The sequence below is a fragment of the Sinocyclocheilus grahami genome, unplaced genomic scaffold (genome assembly GCF_001515645.1).
Source record: "Sinocyclocheilus grahami isolate Dianchi unplaced genomic scaffold, SAMN03320097.WGS_v1.1 scaffold145.1, whole genome shotgun sequence".
NCBI lineage: Eukaryota > Metazoa > Chordata > Actinopteri > Cypriniformes > Cyprinidae > Sinocyclocheilus > Sinocyclocheilus grahami.
The window spans coordinates 1,083,632-1,107,863 of NW_015505324.1; the positions used below are offsets into that span (position 1 = coordinate 1,083,632).

General features: G+C 37.8%; 2 protein-coding genes and 1 pseudogene across 2 annotated transcripts; 1 reads left to right on the forward strand and 2 right to left on the reverse strand.

Annotated features, from left to right (window-relative positions):
- Positions 1-6: 6 nt before the first annotated feature.
- On the forward strand, positions 7-1,002 carry LOC107591747 (relaxin-3 receptor 1-like; the record flags this gene model as incomplete). The annotated part of the gene is made up of 1 exon (XM_016280984.1): positions 7-1,002. A coding segment is annotated over one exon (648 nt), but the record flags the coding sequence as incomplete, so codon positions are not given.
- Positions 1,003-2,053: 1,051 nt separating this feature from the next.
- LOC107591731 (membrane-associated transporter protein-like) lies at positions 2,054-17,151 on the reverse strand. Its single transcript, XM_016280965.1, has 7 exons — positions 16,648-17,151; positions 14,671-15,119; positions 11,438-11,581; positions 5,583-5,706; positions 5,275-5,442; positions 2,140-2,283; positions 2,054-2,058 (listed from the first exon to the last, which is right to left on the reverse strand). Exons 1-7 carry the CDS (start codon positions 17,096-17,098, stop codon positions 2,054-2,056), a joined length of 1,485 nt encoding a protein of 494 aa, XP_016136451.1. The 5' UTR covers positions 17,099-17,151.
- A 3,834-nt stretch (positions 17,152-20,985) lies between these two features.
- Positions 20,986-23,620, reverse strand: LOC107591732 (alpha-methylacyl-CoA racemase-like; annotated as a pseudogene).
- Between the last annotated feature and the right edge of the window lie 612 nt (positions 23,621-24,232).

Below are 24,232 nucleotides of genomic sequence, written 5' to 3' on the forward strand. Positions count from 1 at the left end.
AACGCGATATTTTCAACGACCGCCACGGTATCCAACGAAGAACTGTGCCTGGTGAAATTTCCCGACCGGAGTGGAGATGCGCAATTTTGGCTGGGGTTATATCAAGCGCAAAAAGTACTTCTGGGGTTCCTCATTCCGTTCGTAATAATCACTGTCTGTTACCTGCTTCTCCTACGCTTCATAACTAACAAAAACGTGAACACCTCCAGTGCTAAGAGGCGATCAAAAGTGACTAAATCTGTGACTATCGTCGTTTTGTCTTTTTTCCTGTGCTGGCTACCGAATCAGGCGTTAACAGCGTGGGGAATCTTAATAAAACTCAATGTAGTGCACTTCAGTTACGAGTATTACACCACACAAGTGTATATTTTTCCAGTTACAGTATGTTTGGCTCATTCAAACAGTTGTCTCAATCCCATTCTGTACTGTCTGATGAGAAGGGAATTCAGAAAAGCGTTGAAAAAGCTGTTTTGGCAAATCACATCGCCTTCTGAGACGAACATGAGACCGTTTACCGCGTCCACGAAGCCCGAGCAGGATGAACACGGTCCAGTACTGGTTCCGCTCAGCCCCGCGGAGCCAGCGCTTATTTTTTATCCTCCGGGGGCTGTCATGTATAACGGCAAAAACGACCCTCTGCCTAACAGCACATAACGCGAAGTTGTGAAGTTGATGGGAAATGTTTCAGACTCAGACAAAATGGCAAATTAATTAGTTTGTACGATTTTGTTTTTCTCCCCCCTCCAACTAAACCAATGCGCAGACTGAAAGAGTTCCGGTTTGGAACACCTTGCAGAAGTGGAAGGGATCCTCCCCATTCTAAACGCTGAAATCCATTCCGGGTTTTACATTTTCACCCTCTCACTAGTGAGAAGCCCTTTAACTTCGCTCCCTGTTCAACTTCTACTCTGCCCTGCTCATACTCTAATTTGGAACTGTGAAAACAATCTAATTAGAAAGGCAAGTTTTTGTATTCATTAAAACCTTTTAGAGCCTATTCACAGAGGCACAACGTGGATTCATATTTAATTCGAATTTGATTCTAATTGAATTATATTTTAATTCTACTTTAATAATGTATCAGTTGGTTTACAAATAATAATACATTTGCATTGTTTGCATTTTTTTAAACCATGAATGTGTCAACAATACCGGATTTATATTCACCTATTTATTCACAGTAAGGTACAAATATGTATTTTTGTTCAACAATTACCCAAAGCAAACCATTACCCTGCTAATAAACATCTTACATCAGCCAGTGATGGGTTGAAGTTAAATCCTCTAAAAAATTTTTTAAAAAATTCTCCAAAATCAGCCAGTTTACTAGCCTGACAAGGTTAGGAGACAGTGAAGACCAGCAAACCATCTTAGGCTGGTTTAAGATGTTTTTGCAGCAGGGTGAACATCATGTGGATCATTAAGAAGGTGTGTTATCGTCATAGGCCTACATGTGAACTGTGACTATGTAAATCTTGTCAGTTATTTATGTTTGATTTTATTGATATGTCCGACTTTGTCGTCAGATTAAAAAATTATTAACACCACCCGCATAAAGATGTTTGTCTTAATTAAATGTATATAAAAAGGTATAATTTAAATAATTACAAGCTGAAACACTTTACATCTGAGGCTCAGCTCGCTACCAACAGTTATATCTGTAAATCTGAAAGGTTCGAATCCAGTCATTGTTTTGTTTAAAATGAATATTATATGGAGTTTGACAGTGGACATGATAATATTAATTCTCTCAAAAACAATTCATCTCAAAAGAGCAAGGAACATGCATAAACAAAACATCCAAACCATGCAATTTTGTCAAATGTTCTTTGTGTACATATAATCTTTCTTTCAACCTGACTGATGATGAAGGTTGTTATTTTAGAATGTGGCATGTGAACTGGAGTGCACAGAGAAAGACTTAATGGAATCAGTGAACAGTCAAGCACAGTAGTCTGGCACAGTACCCACAAAATGTGTCTTTTTCCTGCTCTATCTCAGTGAATAGAGGAGATGGACCATATGAAATAGAGAAAGGGTGTATATGTGAGGCTTAATCTGTACATCACATAAAGAGAGCTATAAAGAGGCAGCCAATTAGGGATACTGTTGAGGCAGAGAGAACCACCACAATCACACTGCCTGCTAGATTGACCAGGGCTCCAAGACCAGCTCCCACTATGACCTGACCTAGCTGCACCATGCAGGTAAGAGCTGCGCAGTCCATGCCAGTGCCACGGCCCTCAAGAGCTGGTTCATCACTGCCCAATTTCCTTTGCACCTCTGACAAGACAGATGCTTTGCATGAGAAAAAGGCTAAATCCTTGACAAATGTTTTGCACATGGACTTAAAATATCAGAAAACATCTATACAGCATTGCAAAAAAAAGAGAGATGTTTCTATCATCTGAAAAGTAGGGCTATAAGGATGCACAGCCAGCCTGTTGAACATTAATTCAAATATGTGTCAAATTCAAATCGGTTGAGATGTTAAACAAATCGCGATACATTTGATGGTGGGAGTTTATATGAATTTATCTCTGAGGGGAACTGACCATCTTTAGAAAAGTTTAGATGGTTTTTGTTTTAGTTTTGTTATTTTACATATTTCAAGAAAAGTGCAGCATTTTGTCCAAGCAATAATAAAATGACACCTTTTCGTTTATAATTTGTCTTAAATCTAATTTTGTTTAAAAACAAAATGTGAGAAAAATAATATAGTGAAATCAGTGGATCTATAGATCGAAGCCTTGCAGAGAGCATTGTGTTTGCTCTTTGACACTTAAGACAGCATGTTCATGACTTCTAAGCCAATTTCAAGCTCTGTGAACCAACACATAACAATCATTCAAATGTAAGTAACAAGCCAAGTTGGATTTGCAGGATTTAATCAACATTTTGATTATAATTCAGTCTGCGTTTCAGGGATTGATTTAGATTTGTAATTTGATTTTCGGTTTTCTTGCAACTTCATGCTTTAATGGGTTTTAGATAGAGGCTAACCAAAGTGAAAATCTATGTTTAAAACAAGTGAAGTACTATCTTGAATTAAGAAATGTTCTTATTGAACTCATCTGGGGAAACTTATGTTTCTTAGCTTATGTTTGCTCATCTACTGTCTCTCCACCAGCTCTACAAAGCAATTTAATAATTTCAATTCAAATAAATATTTATCAGTATAAGAGCTTTATGTTTTTACATATTTGCTAAGTGTCCATGCAATAAGTTGAATAATGTTTAGTAAGATGTTTTTTTAATCACAAAATAAACACCATCAGGATGATAAAATACCCACCATCTTCACATAAGGGTCCTGATTATCCTGTCAGTGTTTAGTTTGTTATGATGACTGGCTGAATGTACACTAGCCCTTACTGATAAGCATTTATATCTTTGCATTAGATTCAATTATTTAAAAAATAATAATAATAATTTACTTCTACACAACCACAAGCAAGCTATATATTGTATATTGTATATCAGCAGTCATTACATTAGTCTTCTATGTCACATGATCCTCCAGAAATCATTCCGATTTGCTGCTGAAGAAACTTTTTTTTATTATTATCAATGCTGAAAACAGCTGCTTAATGTTTTTTTTGGAAAATATCACTAAGATTCTTTGAACAGAAAGTTCAAAAGAACAGCATTTATTTGACATAACCTTTTGGCTTATAAATGTCTTTACTGTAACTTGTAATCAATTTAATGCACCTTTACTGAATAAAAGTATTATTCATTCATCAAGTATTCACACACACACACACATTTATATATATATACAGTGGGTACGGAAAGTATTCAGACCCCCTTACATTTTTCACTCTTTGTTATATTGTAGCCATTTGCTAAAATCATTTAAGTAATTTTTTTTCCTCATTAATGTACACACAGCACCCCATATTGACAGAAAAACACAGAATTGTTGACATTTTTGCAGATTTATTAAAAGAGAAAAACTGAAATATCACATGGTCCTAAGTATTCAGACCCTTTGCTCAGTATTTAGTAGAAGCACCCTTTTGATCTAATACAGCCATGAGTCTTTTTGGGAAAGATGCAACAAGTTTTTCACACCTGGATTTGGGGATCCTCTGCCATTCCTCCTTGCAGATCCTCTCCAGTTCTGTCAGGTTGGATGGTAAACGTTGGTGGACAGCCATTTTTAGGTCTCTCCAGAGATGCTCAATTGGGTTTAAGTCAGGGCTCTGGCTGGGCCATTCAAGAACAGTCACAGAGTTGTTGTGAAGCCACTCCTTCATTATTTTAGCTGTGTGCTTAGGGTCATTGGCTTGTTGGAAGGTAAACCTTCGGCCCAGTCTGAGGTCCTGAACACTCTGGAGAAGGTTTTCGTCCAGGATATCCCTGTACTTGGCCGCATTCATCTTTCCCTCAATTGCAACCAGTCGTCCTGTCCCTGCAGCTGAAAAACACCCCCACAGCATAATGCTGCCACCACCATGCTTCACTGTTGGGACTGTATTGGACAGGTGATGAGCAGTGCCTGGTTTTCTCCACACATACCGCTTAGAATTAAGGCCAAAAAGTTCTATCTTGGTCTCATCAGACCAGAGAATCTTATTCAGGTGTTTTTTAGCAAACTCCATGCAGGCTTTCATGTGTCTTGCACTGAGGAGAGGCTTCCGTCGGGCCACTCTGCCATAAAACCCCGACTGGTGGAGGGCTGCAGTGATGGTTGACTTTCTACAACTTTCTCCCATCTCCCAACTGCATCTCTGGAGCTCAGCCACAGGGATCATTGGGTTCTTCTTTACCTCTCTCACCAAGGCTCTTCGCCCCCGATAGCTCAGTTTGGCCGGACGGCCAGCTCTAGGAAGGGTTCTGGTCATCCCAAACGTCTTCCATTTAAGGAATGGAGGCCACTGTGCTCTTGGGAACCTTAAGTGCAGCAGAAATTTTTTGTAACCTTGGCCAGATCTGTGCCTTGCCACAATTCTGTCTCTGAGCTCTTCAGGCAGTTCCTTTGACGTATATATATAGCGGTTTATAAATGTCCTGTCCTAACAGTCTAAAACTGACCTCTTCAGTCTTGTGGTACTCTGAGATGAGATTGAATGGGATGGTGTAGAGCAGGGGTGGCGAACGTCGGTCCTGGAGAGCCGCAGCCCTGCAGAGTTTAGCTTCAACCCTAATCAAACACACCTGAACAAGCTAATCAAGGTCTGAACGGTTACTAGGAAGATACAGGCAGGTGAGTTTTCATTTGGGTTGGAGCTGAACTCTGCAGGGCTCTCCAGGACCGGAGTTCGCCACCCCTGGTGTAGAGAGTGCTGGACATGACTCCAAATACACTGCACAGCGTCAGTGGGGCCACAATGTTTGGAAACAGGCCGATCAAACCGGTTCCCAAACCAAACACAAAGTAGCCAAGGAAGTACAGTCCCTTCAGGCCAATATATGGCAGGAGCAGCCTCTGCACATCTGGATGGACACATATGGAAATCTTTATGTATTATCAAACTGTAATTGAACAGTTTTCTTTTGTCTGGATGCATTAAGAAAGTGCAGTTTGATAAAGTCAGGAAGAATGAACAGTTGAGTCATGGTTCAATATTACTCGCATGAATAGAGCGCAGAGGAGACAGCGTTGATGCACAGGCCCCAGCATCCCACTTCAACCCCTCTCTCATACGTCGCATAGGAGGTGGAATTGTGTTCAGCATAGGGGTTCCCCTTATATACAATCTATAAATGTATAGACAGATGCCAGGGATGTAACATAAGATAAAGCATGTGACAACATCACATCCTAGGTGATCTTTTGTCAAATGGGGTAAAAACACTAAGTACAAAGCCAGAAAACCTCTCCACAGGTGTATCTGCTTACATTATTCTACTCAAGTGAAGTTCAGGAACATCACAAGGCTTTTTCCATTCAGACACCACGTGGAAATTCAAAAGGACAGCATCCTCTGCTCTGCTGTGGTCTTGTGGGTTGGTTTTAAGGCTACTGAGAGTTTTATAACTCTTACCACAAACTAGCCTTCAATAAGGTTCATGCACAAGTCATACGGTTCATACCGTTTCTTTAATGACCCTCAGCTTTCAAAGATGGCATCTTCTTAAATTCATCATGCCTTTTGTTACTGCTATTACACAGTGAAGATCTAATCATGTTCTCATACAGCCCGTTAAGTTTATATCTATTCACCTCATCAGTGGTGAAATGGCCAGTCATTGCCCTCAACGTTTTTCACCTTGTTGAGGTCAGCAGAACAACTTTCTCTATACTTTAGCCTTGCTGCCTACAAGGAGACTCATTTATCTCAATTCAACTCTGACTACGCCAGTTGTGGCTTAGATAAAGATAAAGGAACTATGCTACCTTTTAACCACAAATCAAAGCATCCATTGATCTATTTTTCAGTTTCAAAATGCTACTCTTTCTAAAGTACTTTAGTACTAAAATCAAATCTATTTGGTTTGGTAAATGAATAAAGACAAATGCTAGAAATATGATGATAACTTTCTTTTATTTATTCATATCACATATTTATCACATAAACAAAGCCTTGGTGAGCAAAATAGACTGCTTTTGTAAAAAAAAAAAAAAATATATATATATATATATCTTACCGGCCCCAAACTTTTGAACAATATGCTTTTGCATACACTATTTTTTGCACTCAAGAATAGATCAAGTGGTATTTACCTACAACTGTTAGTCGGTAGGTCAGGGATTTCAGTTGAAGGCACTAGACTGTAGTGCACTAACATTAGTGTGGTGCACACTATTCGCATTACCTTCGCTGCCGTGTGGTTTGAGTTTGAGCTCCGTCAAGTTAATTCTTTGTCGTCTAATTTTTTTATCTTAAAATCAATTTTATACTCCATCCTTTTTCAGTTTTATAACGTGTGAATATATCCCCTATCGTATTCTACAACAAAAACAATCAGAGCGCTTTGTTAGCACTACTATTTTTGACTTTCGAGTCCGCTATTAGCATATAGCCCGCTAGCATCGCCAGCGTGGTTGCCGCTAATCTCGCTTACACTAATACTCTATTCACACACATTACCATTGTTTTACTCACTGTTACTTGCTTTAATGGCGGATGTGTGTCTACCTTTGAGTGCTGGTGAGGACACGTTCGAGATGCATTCGGTGCAGGTCGAGCTGGAGGCCGTGGAGAAGCAGATCCGGGACCTGGTGGTAAAGCAGACCCAGCTGAGAGCGCGGAGAGCCGCGCTGGAAACATCCCAGGCTGACGCTCACAAGTCCGAGGTAAGTATACAGCGCGCTGCTATCTCTCCCACCACCTCTACTCCGTGTGTTTCTCTGCACAGGCCCGGTGCACCCAGGACGCGATCTTCCCAGATGTCCTTCACTCCGGCGCCGGGACACCACGGACCCTGGGTGCAGCCGCAGCGGAAGACACGAGCCAGGTCCCGGGCGACGACCTCTCCCCCCCCGCCGCCTCCGGTCTTCGAGATCTCCACCCGGAACCGCTTCGCTCCCCTACGCGAGACGGAACGCGACGCTGTGATCATCGGAGACTCCATCGTCCGGCACATCCGTGCTACGTTAGCCGAAGGTAAAGTGCACACTCACTGTTTCCCTGGTGCTCGTGTTCTCGATGTTTCTGCGCAGATACCCGCGATCCTGAAGGGTGACGAGAGCCCCGGAGCGGTCGTGCTTCACGCGGGGGCTAACGACACCAAGCTGCGGCAGACGGAGACGCTGAAGAGGGACTTCAGGAGCCTGATCGAGACGGTGCGCCGCACATCGCCCGCAACGACGATCATCGTGTCAGGACCGCTTCCCACGTATCGAAGAGGACATGAAAAGTTCAGTAGGCTTTTTGCTTTAAATGAATGGTTATTGTCATGGTGTAAAGAACAGAAACTGCTCTTTGTTAATAACTGGAATCTTTTCTGGGAGCGTCCTAGGCTGTTTCGCGCTGATGGTCTGCATCCCAGCAGAGTCGGGGCGGAGCTCATGTCGGACAACATCTCCAGGACGCTGCGCTCCATGTGACTAGTAAGTCAAATCTCAAATAACTGCCCTGATGACTTGTGTTCTACCCGCTTAAATGATAGAAGTACTTGCGCTGTCCAATCTATAAAGACTGTGTCTGTTCCCCGAATAGTGAGGTCAAAATATAAATTTAATGCAGGATCTAGAAAAAATCTGATCGTGATTAAACCAGAACAATTTAAAATAAATGAACAAAAACCATTTTTAAAGTTTGGGCTCCTAAACATTAGATCACTCTCACCCAAAGCAGTTATTGTAAATGAAATGATCACAGATAATCGTTTTGATGTACTCTGCTTGACTGAAACCTGGCTAAAACCTAATGATTATATTGGTCTAAATGAGTCTACTCCACCAAGCTACTATTATAAGCATGAGCCCCGTCAGACTGGCCGTGGCGGCGGTGTTGCAACAATATATAGTGATATTCTCAATGTTACTCAGAAGACAGGATACAGGTTTAACTCATTTGAAATACTAATGCTTAATGTTACACTGTCAGATATGCAAAAGAAATCTATCGTATCTCTTGCTCTGGCTACTGTGTATAGACCACCAGGGCCGTATACAGATTTCCTAAAAGAATTTGCAGATTTCCTCTCAGACCTATTGATTACTGTTGATAAAGCGCTAATTGTCGGAGATTTTAATATTCACGTTGATAATACAAATGATGCATTAGGACTTGCGTTTACTGACCTAATAAACTCTTTTGGAGTAAAGCAAAATGTCACCGGGCCCACTCATCGTTTTAATCATACGCTAGATTTAATTATATCGCATGGAATTGATCTTACTGATATAGATATCATACCTCAAAGCGATGATGTTACTGACCATTTCCTTGTATCGTGCATGCTGCGTATTACTAATATTAACTATATGGCTCCGCGTTATCGTCCGGGCAGAACTATTGTTCCAGCCACCAAAGACAGATTCACAAATAACCTGCCTGATTTATCTCAACTGCTCTGTGTACCAATAAGTACACATGAACTAGACGAAATAACTAGCAACATGGGCACTATCTTCTCTAATACATTAGAAGCTGTTGCCCCCATCAAATTGAAAAAGGTTAGAGAAAAACGTACTGCGCCATGGTACAACAGTAATACCCATTCTCTCAAGAAAAAAAAACTCGTAGTCTTGAGCGCAAATGGAGAAAAACTAACTTGAAAGTTTTTAGAATTGCGTGGATGGAAAAACAGTATGTCCAGCTATAGACAGGCTCTAAAAGCTGCCAGGGCCGAGCATATCCACAAACTCATAGAAAATAACCAAAACAATCCTAGGTTTTTATTTAGCACAGTGGCTAGATTAACAAATAACCAGACGCCACCCGATCTAAATATTCCCGCACAGTTTAATAGTAATGACTTTATGAATTTCTTCACTGATAAAATAGATAACATCAGAAATACAATAGCAAATGTAGATTCTACAGCGTATAATACTTTAGCTTCATTCATCGCACCAAAAGATAAACTGCAGTGCTTTACAGCTATAGGACAGGAAGAGCTAAATAAACTTATTACTGCATCTAAACCAACAACATGCCTGTTAGATCCTGTACCCACTAAATTACTGAAAGAGTTGTTACCTGTAGCAGAAGAACCGCTTCTCAATATTATTAACTCGTCGTTGTCTTTAGGTCACGTCCCAAAAACATTCAAGTTGGCGGTCATTAAGCCTCTTATTAAGAAACCACAACTAGATCCTAGTGAACTGGCTAATTACAGACCCATCTCAAATCTTCCTTTTATGTCTAAAATTTTAGAAAAAGTTGTGTCTGCTCAATTGTGCTCCTTCCTGCAAAAAAATGATCTCTATGAAGAATTTCAGTCAGGTTTCAGGCCCCACCATAGCACAGAAACTGCACTTGTTAAAATTACAAATGACTTGCTTCTTGCGTCAGACCAAGGCTGTGTCTCATTGCTAGTTTTACTTGATCTTAGTGCTGCGTTCGATACTATAGATCATGACATACTGATAGATCGATTACAAAACTATACAGGTATCCAAGGGCAGGCTTTAAGATGGTTTAGATCCTACCTGTCCGATCGCTACCACCTTGTTCATTTAAATGGGGAGTCATCTCAATTATCACCAGTAAAATATGGAGTGCCACAAGGATCTGTCCTAGGTCCTCTGCTATTTTCGATATACATGTTGCCACTTGGTAATATTATTAGGAAATACGGGATTAGTTTCCACTGTTATGCTGATGATACTCAACTATATATCTCAACAAGACCAGATGAAACTTGATCTACATTTTTTTTGTATCAGTTACAAAATATTATTACTTGCCTATAAGGCCCTTAATGGGTTAGCTCCTGCGTACCTAACTAGTCTTCTACCTTGCTACAATCCATCACGCTCCCTAAGGTCGCAAAATTCTGGACTTTTGGTAGTACCTAGGATATCAAAGTCCACTAAAGGAGGTAGAGCTTTTTCGCATTTGGCTCCCAAACTCTGGAATAGCCTTCCTGATACCGTTCGGGGTTCAGACACTCTCTCTCTGTTTAAATCTAGATTAAAGACACATCTCTTTGGCCAAGCATTCAAATAATGCATCTCATAATCTTTTACTGCAGTCATAATCTTTTACTGCAGTTATATCTAATCGAATGCACATTATTATTCGTTAGTTTGGGTTAAACAAATCATTTTTGCTTGGTTGGAACAGCAGCTACGCTAATTATGTTTTTATTTGTTTCTCTGTTTTTTGCCACGGGATTAACATCCCGTGGTAACTAGGATTTACACAAGCTTCAGTCTGGATCCAGAACACCTGAGAAGAGATGATGCCAACCCCTCAGAGGACCTCAGATGATGCCAACCCTGAAACAACATACAGAACTACCACATTTTGCTATAAGTTTGATTGCATCATATAATAATTGTTGTTAATATTATTCATCGTCTGTTTTATTACGTCTTATATTGATTTTTCCGTACTGCTGGTTCGTCTGGTCAGAGGAGAACTGGCCCCCCGACTGAGCCTGGTTTCTCCCAAGGTTTTTTCTCCATTCTGTCACCGATGGAGTTTTGGTTCCTTGCCGCTGTCGCCTCTGGCTTGCTTAGTTGGGGACACTTCATTTCCAGCGTTATCGTTGACATGATTGCAAAGATATTATTTAAACTGAGCTGGATGTTGACATCACTGAATTCAATGATGAACTGTCTTTAACTGAAAAATGAGTGTTTACTATTGTCATTTTGCATTATTGACACTATTTTCCTAATTAATGCTGTTCAGTTGCTTTGTCACAATCTGTATTGTTAAAAGCGCTGTATAAATAAAGGTGACTTGACTTGACTTGACATTAGGAGTGTCAGCATGTGTATTTTATGGCTGTTCTGAGCCCTCTAAAAAGCCTGTTTAAAGATAGGGATGTGCAAACGAAGCACAACTCAAATACCTCATTCACCCACCTGCCCCATGAAGTCAGTGAAGAAGAGCATGTTGCAAAGGAAGGCCGTCCAGCCTAACAGATGACTCACACACAGACAGCGGTAATGGCAGGGCATGCTAATCACAGCTGACAGTAGAGATTTCAGGGTCATTCTCTTCTGTACCTGAAACACAGTAATGCACACAGGCTGATAATATCTACTGAAAGGTTCAAAAACTCAAGGTCATGAACACTTACCTGTGAATATTTGAAGTGCCCCTATTATGCCATTTTTAAGGTTCCTAATATTATTTTGGCAGTCTCCTAAAATAGGTTTACATGCATGCAAGGTCAAAAAAACGCATTCGTTTTCTCAAAATATGCATTTAATCACCTCATTTTCCAACGATTCTCACACAATTAGTTCGAAGCAGTTCTAAGATTCAGTCTCTCTAAGCCCATCCTTTCCGTGAGCCTGCTCTGCTCTGATTGGTCAGATGGCCCAGTCTGTTGTGATTGGTATGCATACAGGTTGTGATTCAGTGGAGCCAGCGGGTCCAAATTAACTGGATTCTGAACCATCTTTCAAGAGCAAGAGTTTTGTGAATCCTGTGTTGAACTCCCGGAATTAGAGAAGCGGTCACACATAAAGATTGGGGTTGTACTGCTGTGTTACAGTGGAGAAAATTAATTTTAAGCACTGATTCTTTGCAGCCTCATCTTACTATGGAAGCCCATTTCTGCCACTGAAATAAAATAAAAAAAAGGTTATTGCAACTTTTTATCTCACAATTCTGACTTTTTTCTCAGAAATGCATGATATAAACTCAATTGCGAGTTTGTATCCCGCAATTCTGACTTTTTTTCTCGCAATTGTGAGTTCATATCTCGCAATTCTGACATTTTCCCCCCTCAAAATTATACTTTATAACTCGCAAGATATAAACTTGCAATTCTGAGAAAAAAAGTCACAATTTCAAGATTTAAACTCACAATTTTGAGAAAAAAAGTCCGAATTGTGAGATAAAAAGTCGCAATTACCTTTTACATTTTTTTATTCAGTGGCAGAAACGGGCTTCCATATTTCTTTTTCGGAAGTGAAAATAAAACAAATTTACTTTCACAGTGTAGGACACAGCATCTTTTCAACATGATTTTAACCACACGAACAAGCTACAGTGTTTGAGGGTTGTTCACGGCCGGCCAACGTAGAACATAGATGGGCATTTTGTAAATGTGTTACCCCATAACATGTAGCCGTCCCGGAAGTGGGATTGGAATCACTGACGACTCATTGCGGCTGTTCAGAGCAGATTTTGTCTTTTGGGAGACAAATAACTATTTATTGTGCACTTTCGGCTTTACAACTTTGCAGATTGTTTACATTCATATACAGCTACATTACACACTGCATGAAAGGTAATATTCAAAATGGCATAATATGTGCATATTGAGCTATGATATATATAGCAAAATGCATAGTGATCATATGAATCATCGGGTTTCCATAAAACATGTCAGCTTCATGCAGTAACAAGTATGAAGGTCTTATAGCACACTCTGCACATTATACCTTGATAAAAGAATGTACTTTTACATTTAAATAAATTGACACACTTCGAAGGTTAAGGAAACATTAATATGGATGTGACATGTTTTCATAACCACAAAGGGTTGTTTTCATTACTGTGATATCACTATAGGGATGGGGATCTCTCTGTAAATAAATGGACTCACTGATGGAAAATAAATATATATTGGTTGGGCAATGGTGTGAAATGAATGAATTAATACTCTTATGAACAGTGTTATGATTTGTTAAAGGTCTTATAATGAATATGGAGATAAAGTCAGAAACTCATTACTAATTTTGCAAACTTACAGTAGTACAGATACTAGCATAATGCATGCATGGAGTATGTATCATGTACTATATATACATTTATACATGCATTTTCATTTAAAATTTACTGGACATTTTTAAGGAAGGACTTTAAAAAAATGCTTCTCTAGAGCCAAAATTAAACTTGTCAATGTCACATTTCTCGCTTTGCATCTTACTTTAGCCTGTTGTACTGATTTAGTGTTTATACACACTCATGCATGAAATGCAACTGATGTCTCCCATAATTTGAACACAATTTCCCTTCAAGTCTCGAGTTTCATTTGAGACTTTTATCAGCCTAATTAAGCCAGTGTTCTATCCATGAAACAAGCCTCCCTTCTCATTTGTACATTAACAAGAACTATATGTTCTGAACATTTTGTCCAAGAGCAGTGTTTGGTGGAATAGAACTCTTTCTTAGGGACAGATGGCAGATTATGTGAGGTTTGTAGGAGGTTAATGATTGCGAGACTTGGGGTTTAGACTGACAGGATTAGTAGGATTTACCTTTCTTTTTACCTTATAATATAAGACGTTGGGTGCAAACGTCTGAAATATGTGGTTTACAAGCTTGTAAAACACAGCTGGAAAAAAAAAGAAATATTTAACATTCTGCACTATTTTAGGTCATTAATCAAATAAGTAAATGTATGTACTCTTGTACAGACAATAAGATGTTATTGTTTCCATTGAAAAACAAGATGTTCTTTGCATTATTATTATTATATTTATTTGTACAATTATATAATAATAATAATTATAAACACATATTAAACTTTTAAAGGATTACTATTATTATGAACAGTACCAATAACAACAATTCATTATTATACTATTAATTCAAATTTTCTCAAATTATTATGCTGAAAATATTATTTTTTTTGTACTAATGCAAATACAAAACAGTTATTTTCATAGTGGTCTCAGAGTTGTAGACCCGACCATATAATGAGACACATATGTCTAAAATCCCCTGCTATATTATGTAACTATTTTTAACTGTAAACCTGGGCCTGTTTTAATACTTAATGATTTAATAAAATAGTGGGAACTTTGAGAGCCATGTACATTTTTCACACCTCATAATTAAGTTACACCCAATATGGCCATAATGAGTAATCATAACGTCATCACATCACCACAAAGACCTCTTAACATACCCTTATTTGTTGTATTTTTAATAAAATGGAAAAGGCATGTCCTCATTTTCATTATCGACCAAACGAGGAATTGTTTCTGTGAAAGGTATCCAGCCTAATTACAGCTCACTAAGGCTGATGCTCCAAGGTCTGAAACAAGTCATTAAAATGTGAGGGGAAATTGGGTGCAGGCTGAAGCCAAGAATAAAAGCCACATGAAAGGGATTCAAGGTAACACAAATGACCAACCTCGCTGCTAGGCTGCTTGATACTGGGTGTGACTGCATTGGCTTCACTCAGGGCAGAAAATATGTATACTTTGTATACTGCGCCGTAGCCGTTATGATGTGTGTTCTCCAGGAGCAGAGCCGTGGCTGGACAAGAGTCCGAACTGTGATCTTTGATTAGTGGTTTCTCTGGGATGCTGAAAAGGTGCATGGTGAGAAAAATGCCCCAGGTCAGTGATGAGAAAAAATAGATAACTTGGTATTCTGAACCCAGTATGACACCAAGAGCAGAGTGACCCCAGTCCATGGCTCCAATCAGGTATCCACAGGCTCCACCTAAACCTGCAAGGAAACACAGCAGACTGCTTTGAAAAAAAATCAAGCTCAGAAAATCAAACACAACTGAAAGGTTCGGTGGGATGTGCTCTATTTGTAAAAACCAAAATGCTTCTTCAAAAGTCAGATAAGGCACTAAAAGTACTTTAATAGTACTTTTACTTTAAGTGTTGTTCTCCTTTTAGGATGGAATTAAAATGTATTAGGTCTTGTTACACCAACTATGACCTTTTTAATGGAATAATGTGCATAAGATAAATAAATGTCTGGTTTTCTAATGTTTCTTTAGCAAGTAATTATTTTGAATACATTTGTTAAAATGTTCTGCAAAAATAATAAAGTTTTACAAAATGCCATTAAATACAAAATAATATGTTCTGTCATGTTAGATATTTGTTATAAATGTTGACAAATCTAGTATTAATATTATACAACTATGTAATATCTGATGATTTTACACAACTGTGAACCTTTTAAAAGATATATATATATATATTTATATTTTTTTGAAATGATATAGCAGTAATTTTCAACACTACCGTTTAAATGTTTGGGGTATGTTATGATCACCAAGGCTGCATTTATAGGTTCAAATATACAGTAAAAACAATAATATTGTGAAATATTATTACAATTTAGAGTAACTGTTTTCAATTTTAACATTTTAAAATTTAATTTATTCCTGTGATGGCAAAGCTGAATTTTCAGCAGCCATTACTCCAGTCTTCAGTGTCACATGACCCTTCAGAAATCATTCTGATATGCTGATTTGCTGATCAGAAAAAACTGCTGCTGTACATATAACATATATGAAATAACCCCCATTTGTAACATACATGAAATCACTCCGTAGCAAATCTATAGAGGTGGAGCTGGGGAAGGTGGAGGGTTTCTGAAGCGCACTGCAACTGCTACAGCAAGCACTAGCCGAGTATGTAAATGTTGAGCAGCAAGCACATTGGCTGCTGATGTGAAAAGAAATGTGAACAATCATGTGATTATATCAGGTTAAGATAGAACCTATCGGGTATATGTTGCATATTTTCTCTCAGTTTGCTCCAAGAATCAGTAAAAGCAGGGGAAAAAAGCACACTGTTTGGAAGGTTATGCACAATTACAAACAAACAAATACACACACACACACACACACATATATAGCAATGAAAACAGAAGTTTTCTTCAGTATTTCAAATGTATGTGCTTGGTAAATTAACAAGCACCCTTTATTGAAAATGATTACAATTCTAGATTTGAAGTATTATGACACAAAATATGACACGAAATATGGTAGGAATACGTAAAAACTCCCCTAACGCGGTTAAAAAAAAGAAAAGAAATCCATGCAATGTCCAGCTGTTATATTCCTGTCTAATTACACACAACTATTTTTGAGTCACATTTTCATTGGTCATTTAATGTGAAAAACAGTGGAAGAGAAAAACAATTGTAATCACATTTTTGTAATTATTTGCAGTTCCTTTATCTGCTTACCCTTCCTTCCTTGGTCATTATTTCCTTTTTAAATTTCAACCTAACCACATATTTAGTGGTGAAGAAAGAGCAGATATAATTTGCTATCTGTTTTTAAAATTGCATTGAACACAAGTAGCTCCTGATTTCATGATCTGGACAAATCCATCACATTTACTTCATCAGCACCTACCTGATGTGACCGCATCTCCATTTAGAAAAAAAGTCAGGCCCACTAACATTATAATCCTGAGGAAGAGTATGTACGGTCGCCTTCGGCCCCATGGGGACCTACAGTAGTCGCTTGTGGAGCCAATGACCGGCTGTAGGATAAAACCCAAAACAGGGCTGATGAGCCACACCAGGCTGTACAGATGTCTGGGGAGTCCAACGCTCAACAACACCGGCGTAACAAACGCAGCCTCAACGGCATAGTAGAATTCCCTTCCAAACATGACCATGCCGTGCATGATAAGCCTTCCTCTTGAGTGCTTCGGGGGCTCCACCGCTCCAAACACAGCTGGTTCCATGCAGTCCAAATAGTCCTCTTTTGGCCCTGAGTCCACTGGGTAGTGCTCCATGGATGCGAGTGGGCTGTCCGGTGCGGAGAACCTGCAAGGCTGGTCCTCGGTTAGAAGAGTCATAGTTGTCGGTCTTGAAACGCTTAATTCCTACTGCATAGTTGAACGATAAAGCTCCAAACTAGTATTTACAATGTCAGCTCTGGACTTAATCTATAGAGGTCGAGCTGTGAATCACAGGGAACCAGTCAGATGGTGCCACGTGGATTAAAATGCTACATTCCACACATATCTCTATGTGAATGAGAATCGATTTCAGGCTCGAGTAGTTATGAAACATCATTCAGCAACTCATTCTGTGGGATTACTATTAGTATTTGACTTGAGAAAGGATGATTCCGAATGTTATCAAGAGAAGTATTGTTTGAAGCCAAACAGTCTTTAAAGTGTAAACTCTCAAGTTTTAATAACTGTTTTACAAATTCATTATGATTTTACCTCAATCTTCAAGCATAAGAAAATGTGTCTTGCTCTATACAATCTCTTTTCTAAATAAAAAAACAAACAAAAAAACACTACAGTTCAAAAGTTTGGGGTCAGTAAGATTAATTTTTTTGAGGAAATTAATGCTTTTATTAAACAAGTATCCATTAAATTTATCAAAAAATGACAGTGAAGACATTTATAATGTTACAAAAGATTTCATGCCAAATTAATGCCATTCTTTTGAACTTTCTATTCATGAAAGATCCTTGGGTAAACAATATGTATCTCAGTTTCCACAAAAATAACGAGCAGCACAACTGTCTGCAACATTGATAATAATAACAAATGTTTATTGAACACCAAATCAGCATATTAGAATGATTTCTGAAGGATCATGTGGCATTGAAAACTGGAGTGATGGCTGTAGAAAATTCAACTTTGCCATCACAGGAATAATTAAAACAGATTACAGTTAATTTAAATTACAATAATATTTCACAATATTACTGTTTTTATTATATTAAAAGTAGCCCTGGTAAGCATAAGGGACCATTTATACCACACCAACATATGTAGACCAATACAATGGTCCCCAGATTACAGTATGTCATTTCATAGACATTTGAAGACCCAAAAAACACCAATTCAATAGGCAAAAATAAGCGCTGACCTAGGCCTGGGAGATAAAACGGTATCGATATTTATCGACGGTACACCTTCTTCGATATCCATAGAATTGTTCGATATAGCGCACAATATAGGCACGTACTATGAGTGACGCAGACAGCACACACAATTTAACACATGCTGAAATGAGTGCTGTGCCGGCCTGTGATGAGGAGATTGTGAATAAAGAATGAATATTATTCGAATTTAAAATAAACATTTGCATTTGAATGTTAGTGCGTCAGGGAGCGTCATCAGTGGCGCGCGAGATGCTGTGATGATGATGTAAGTGACGTCGTTGCATTTTAATGTTTTGTTAGTCTAGCCCACGAGACGCGCCACTGCTGCGCTATTCATTCAAAATATTAGAGAAATTCCGTGTGGGTTCACACAGAACACATTCAGCGCATTTTTTAGACTGACAAATACGACTGCTGCACTCGTGTCTCACACAAGAGATGTATAGAAAGTAATGCGAAGTTAAAACAGTTTAAACTTTTAGAAACCACGTCACAAATCTGTGGAGGTTTATTCCTTTTCATAGTCTCATATGTTTTTAAATGCAGTCTGTGTGAATGGCGCTTCGGCTCTTTGGATTAAGCAATGCATAAATACATGATGCTGTTTTGTTCATAATTGTTTATGCAATTTACGAAATTATATTTGATTTTTATGAATTAATTTAGACGTAATGCACGTTTTTATAGAGTTACTTCCTTGCGTTGACAATTTAAATGCGCTGCATTATTTTGCTCATTGCGCCCTCCTGTGGCCTCGGGAGACAATTAGACCTATACAATAAAGACCCATTTAATCTGCATATAAAACATTAGAAATTAGATATTTGTTGAATTTTTATTGTGTTTGAATGTTAAAACAAAAAATATATTGTTTGTCTCAATAAATTGTGTCAATTATAAATACAGTGGTTAAATAAAAAAAAATAATTCTATTGCTTTTTGTTTTAAAAATGGTTATAAAAAATGTCAATAATTATCAATACCGAACGATATAAAACATTATATCGTTGATACATTTTTTTGCTATATCGCCCAGCCCTACGTTGACCAATGCTAACAGACACAGACGGGCTAACACACTGATCCAACAAACGTGTCTGTTGTCATTGTCAGTACAGTGTGAATTGGCCTTAAGTGACAAAAACCAAACTTACTGACCCCATTACAAATAGTAAATACAGGCCATAAAACAGCTATCTGTATTATTACAAGGCCACTTCCATGTTGACCAAGTGTTACATTTTATACAAGTAGCGATATTATGACAACAGAAAACTTCATCTTAAGCGGAATCATTAATTGGTTTTATCCTAATACCATTATCTTGGCTCATCAGCGCTGCCTAACAATTAGGCAAAGGCAACTATTTCACTCAGTTAATTAGGCTATGACTCACACTCAGCTATTCTTGCTAAAGGCACTTATTAGTCAAGGATTTCAATTCAGAACCAAAAGTGGTACACTTTAATCAACTACAAATAAAATGCCCTCACAATCCTATTATTAATTCAGAACAGTCTTAAATTACAGTTAATTTAAATTACAATAATATTTCACAATATTACTGTTTTTATTATATTAAAAGTAGCCCTGGTAAGCATAAGGGACCATTTATACCACACCAACATATGTAGACCAATACAATGGTCCCCAGATTACAGTATGTCATTTCATAGACATTTGAAGACCCAAAAAACACCAATTCAATAGGCAAAAATAAGCGCTGACCTAGGCCTGGGAGATAAAACGGTATCGATATTTATCGACGGTACACCTTCTTCGATATCCATAGAATTGTTCGATATAGCGCACAATATAGGCACGTACTATGAGTGACGCAGACAGCACACACAATTTAACACATGCTGAAATGAGTGCTGTGCCGGCCTGTGATGAGGAGATTGTGAATAAAGAATGAATATTATTCGAATTTAAAATAAACATTTGCATTTGAATGTTAGTGCGTCAGGGAGCGTCATCAGTGGCGCGCGAGATGCTGTGATGATGATGTAAGTGACGTCGTTGCATTTTAATGTTTTGTTAGTCTAGCCCACGAGACGCGCCACTGCTGCGCTATTCATTCAAAATATTAGAGAAATTCCGTGTGGGTTCACACAGAACACATTCAGCGCATTTTTTAGACTGACAAATACGACTGCTGCACTCGTGTCTCACACAAGAGATGTATAGAAAGTAATGCGAAGTTAAAACAGTTTAAACTTTTAGAAACCACGTCACAAATCTGTGGAGGTTTATTCCTTTTCATAGTCTCATATGTTTTTAAATGCAGTCTGTGTGAATGGCGCTTCGGCTCTTTGGATTAAGCAATGCATAAATACATGATGCTGTTTTGTTCATAATTGTTTATGCAATTTACGAAATTATATTTGATTTTTATGAATTAATTTAGACGTAATGCACATTTTTTTATATAGAGTTACTTGCTAAATGCGCTGCCCTGTGGCCTCGGGAGACAATTAGACCTATACAATAAAGACCCATTTAATCTGCATATAAAACATTAGAAATTAGATATTTGTTGAATTTTTATTGTGCATTATTTTGCTCATTGCGCCCTCCTGTGGCCTCGGGAGACAATTAGACCTATACAATAAAGACCCATTTAATCTGCATATAAAACATTAGAAATTAGATATTTGTTGAATTTTTATTGTGTTTGAATGTTAAAACAAAAAATATATTGTTTGTCTCAATAAATTGTGTCAATTATAAATACAGTGGTTAAATAAAAAAAAATAATTCTATTGCTTTTTGTTTTAAAAATGGTTATAAAAAATGTCAATAATTATCAATACCGAACGATATAAAACATTATATCGTTGATACATTTTTTTGCTATATCGCCCAGCCCTACGTTGACCAATGCTAACAGACACAGACGGGCTAACACACTGATCCAACAAACGTGTCTGTTGTCATTGTCAGTACAGTGTGAATTGGCCTTAAGTGACAAAAACCAAACTTACTGACCCCATTACAAATAGTAAATACAGGCCATAAAACAGCTATCTGTATTATTACAAGGCCACTTCCATGTTGACCAAGTGTTACATTTTATACAAGTAGCGATATTATGACAACAGAAAACTTCATCTTAAGCGGAATCATTAATTGGTTTTATCCTAATACCATTATCTTGGCTCATCAGCGCTGCCTAACAATTAGGCAAAGGCAACTATTTCACTCAGTTAATTAGGCTATGACTCACACTCAGCTATTCTTGCTAAAGGCACTTATTAGTCAAGGATTTCAATTCAGAACCAAAAGTGGTACACTTTAATCAACTACAAATAAAATGCCCTCACAATCCTATTATTAATTCAGAACAGTCTTAAAAAAATAAGTCAATATTGAATATCTTTGTTGAATGAGGTTGCTGACAAAAATAGGGATGTTAAGATTAATACAGAATATTTGCAACAGCCTTTAATTAAATCCCACTTGACTTTCACCACAGCAATTACAAATGAGAGTTGAATGCTTTGGAAATTTTAACTGAAAAGTCCAGGATCATTTAGTCCACTTCGACAGCAGCACCCACTGATTCACAAGGGAGAGTAATTTTGTTCTGAAATGCCCCCTCACACTCGAGACAGAGGAGTTGAAGTGCTCAGATTCCCGCGCTGCATCACTGGCCACAAAGTGTAATGATTCTCCAGTCAGAATCTTTGATTTATAGACGTGCTTTAGCTTCGTTACACTCTATGATACCGGCAGACAAGAGCTGTTCTATTTGTGCTTGCTCAAACCTGTACTCCTTCAGCACAGAGCGAGTGTGCTCTCCGATGAAGGGGTCCCGGGAGTGGCAGGGCTCTGCGAGGGAGCAGGATAGAATGGGTGCAGGTCGGGGGCTAATTTCCCCCTGAGAGTCCTTGAAGAACGACCCCCGTGCCTGGTTGTGGGGGTGAGAGAATACCTCATCCAGTGACAGCACAGTCACTGTACAATGTCCCATTGAAAATCCGACTCCACTCCGCTTGCGTCTTGGTGGCAAAGACCCGGGTGAATGTCAGCCTGACCTGCGGCCAATCAGATACACTCATTTGTGTGGGCAGGTCAGCATCATCTAAGACCAGACCTGTGGTGAGAGAGAGAATTAGATAAGGAAGATAAAAAAGAGGAAAGAAATCAATAAAGGAGTTTAGAGGACAAAGATCAAAGAGATCATGAAAGATTTTGAATACAGAAGCCATTAGTACATTGCACTGGCCACAGTAGGTGACTTATAAGGAAACTTTCTACTTTTGAGGGCCAAACATGAATAGCAATAGAGTCATTATGGTTTCAAAGCAAGATTAAGTACGCGGCATTAGCACTTCGGTCATCGGGACATAGGGTGAACATCTATGCACACCACATACTAATACAACTAAAAAGATTGAGAATATATATAATTAAAAAGAATAAGAAAATTAAACAAAAACTAAGATAAAATAAAATACATGCCAGTTGTTTTTAAAAACAACTGGCATGTATTATTGTATTTTTATCTTATTTTTTCTTGTTTTTGCTTAATTTTAATTAAATGCAATTAATTAAATTTTAGTTTAATCTATTTAATGATGAAAAAAAGAGTGGTAGAATTTCAGCTGTCTGTGTGGCTGCCTGCAGGCTTAAATGAGTAAATACTTTTTTTTTTTTTTTTTTTTTAAAAAAAAAAACAATTTATGTTAATCAACAATGCTTTCATTAAAGCAACTCAAATTATTTAGACAAAATAAACGATATGGGCAGAGGTTAATAGTTTAAAAAACAAAGAGTAATTAATTTGCAAACAAAAATAACTAATTGTAAAGCAACATGCTGTACAATCTTGCATTAAAATGGAAGAACATTGGTTTATTTTGTAATTACTGTTTATCAGAACTGCCATAATAATTAAGATTAGCAAAGGTAACATTATTCACTATTAGAACTAGACAAAACACAAAATAAAAAATAAATACATATTATTTTTTTATTGTATTTATTTATATTACAACATATATTTTATATATTTAAAAAAAAGGGTACGCTGGCGCTGTTATTAAAAACTTATATTAATTGAGTCAGGAAGATGCTACATTCTAGCAATAAAATATGCCCTGCCAACTAGCTAGAAATGGATTAACTGGCAAATGCTCTGTCTTCCTATGTAGAACATTATGAGATTTAACCATGTGAATGTGGAGTCATGTTTGCTTCTTTTAATTAAGGCACTGACCTTTACGATAGGGCTCCAGAACCACATCTGACTGGACACAGTCTTTTCAAAACAGCCACACTTTTGGGATTCTTCAGATTCAAGGCCACTGATCGTTTGCCTCTTGCTTGAGTATCTACAGTCATTGCCACCTTTGTCCGATCTACCCGGATCACTCTTGCACCGAAGTCCGCCAGTATCATCCCGCAGAAGGGTGCAGGGGCCAGTCCTGCAAGCTCAACTACACGCACTCCTGCCAGAGCCATAATGGAACCTGTTCATAATTAAACACGTGAAAAAAATACATTTCAAATAGTATACAGTGTAGGAGTGGAGGTTCACTCCAGCTGTCCATTTCAAGCTTATTAAACTACTATAGCACTAAATAACAACATTTCTTTATTTATGTTTTCTGTCCCAAACACCTCTGAGCAAACAGCACGAGTCATGACTTTGATACAAAGTACACACTACATAAATATAAATCGTGTAACTGACAAAGTTACTGACAATAAATAAATAAACGAATAAATAAATAAAATAAAACATTTTGTGACTTCCATTGTGCGGTTTGTTCATTACTGGATTTATAACTCCTATAAATAAAACTAAACTATTTACATTTTTATTTTGCTTAGAAAACAAAAGACAAGAGGAAAAAGAGACCAATTCAGGACTGTTTTTTGGGTCTGCTGGAGCATAAATGTAACTTTTGTAGATGATAATGATTTATGAACACTCCATTTCACACCACCGTTAAATTGTAATTTAGATATTCATATGCACATGACGGTGCAATGGATGATATGCCTTTTTGTTTAATCATTTATTTTATTTTGTCTTTCTATTTCACTTTGTAGCCTATTTCATTTTCGGCTCTGA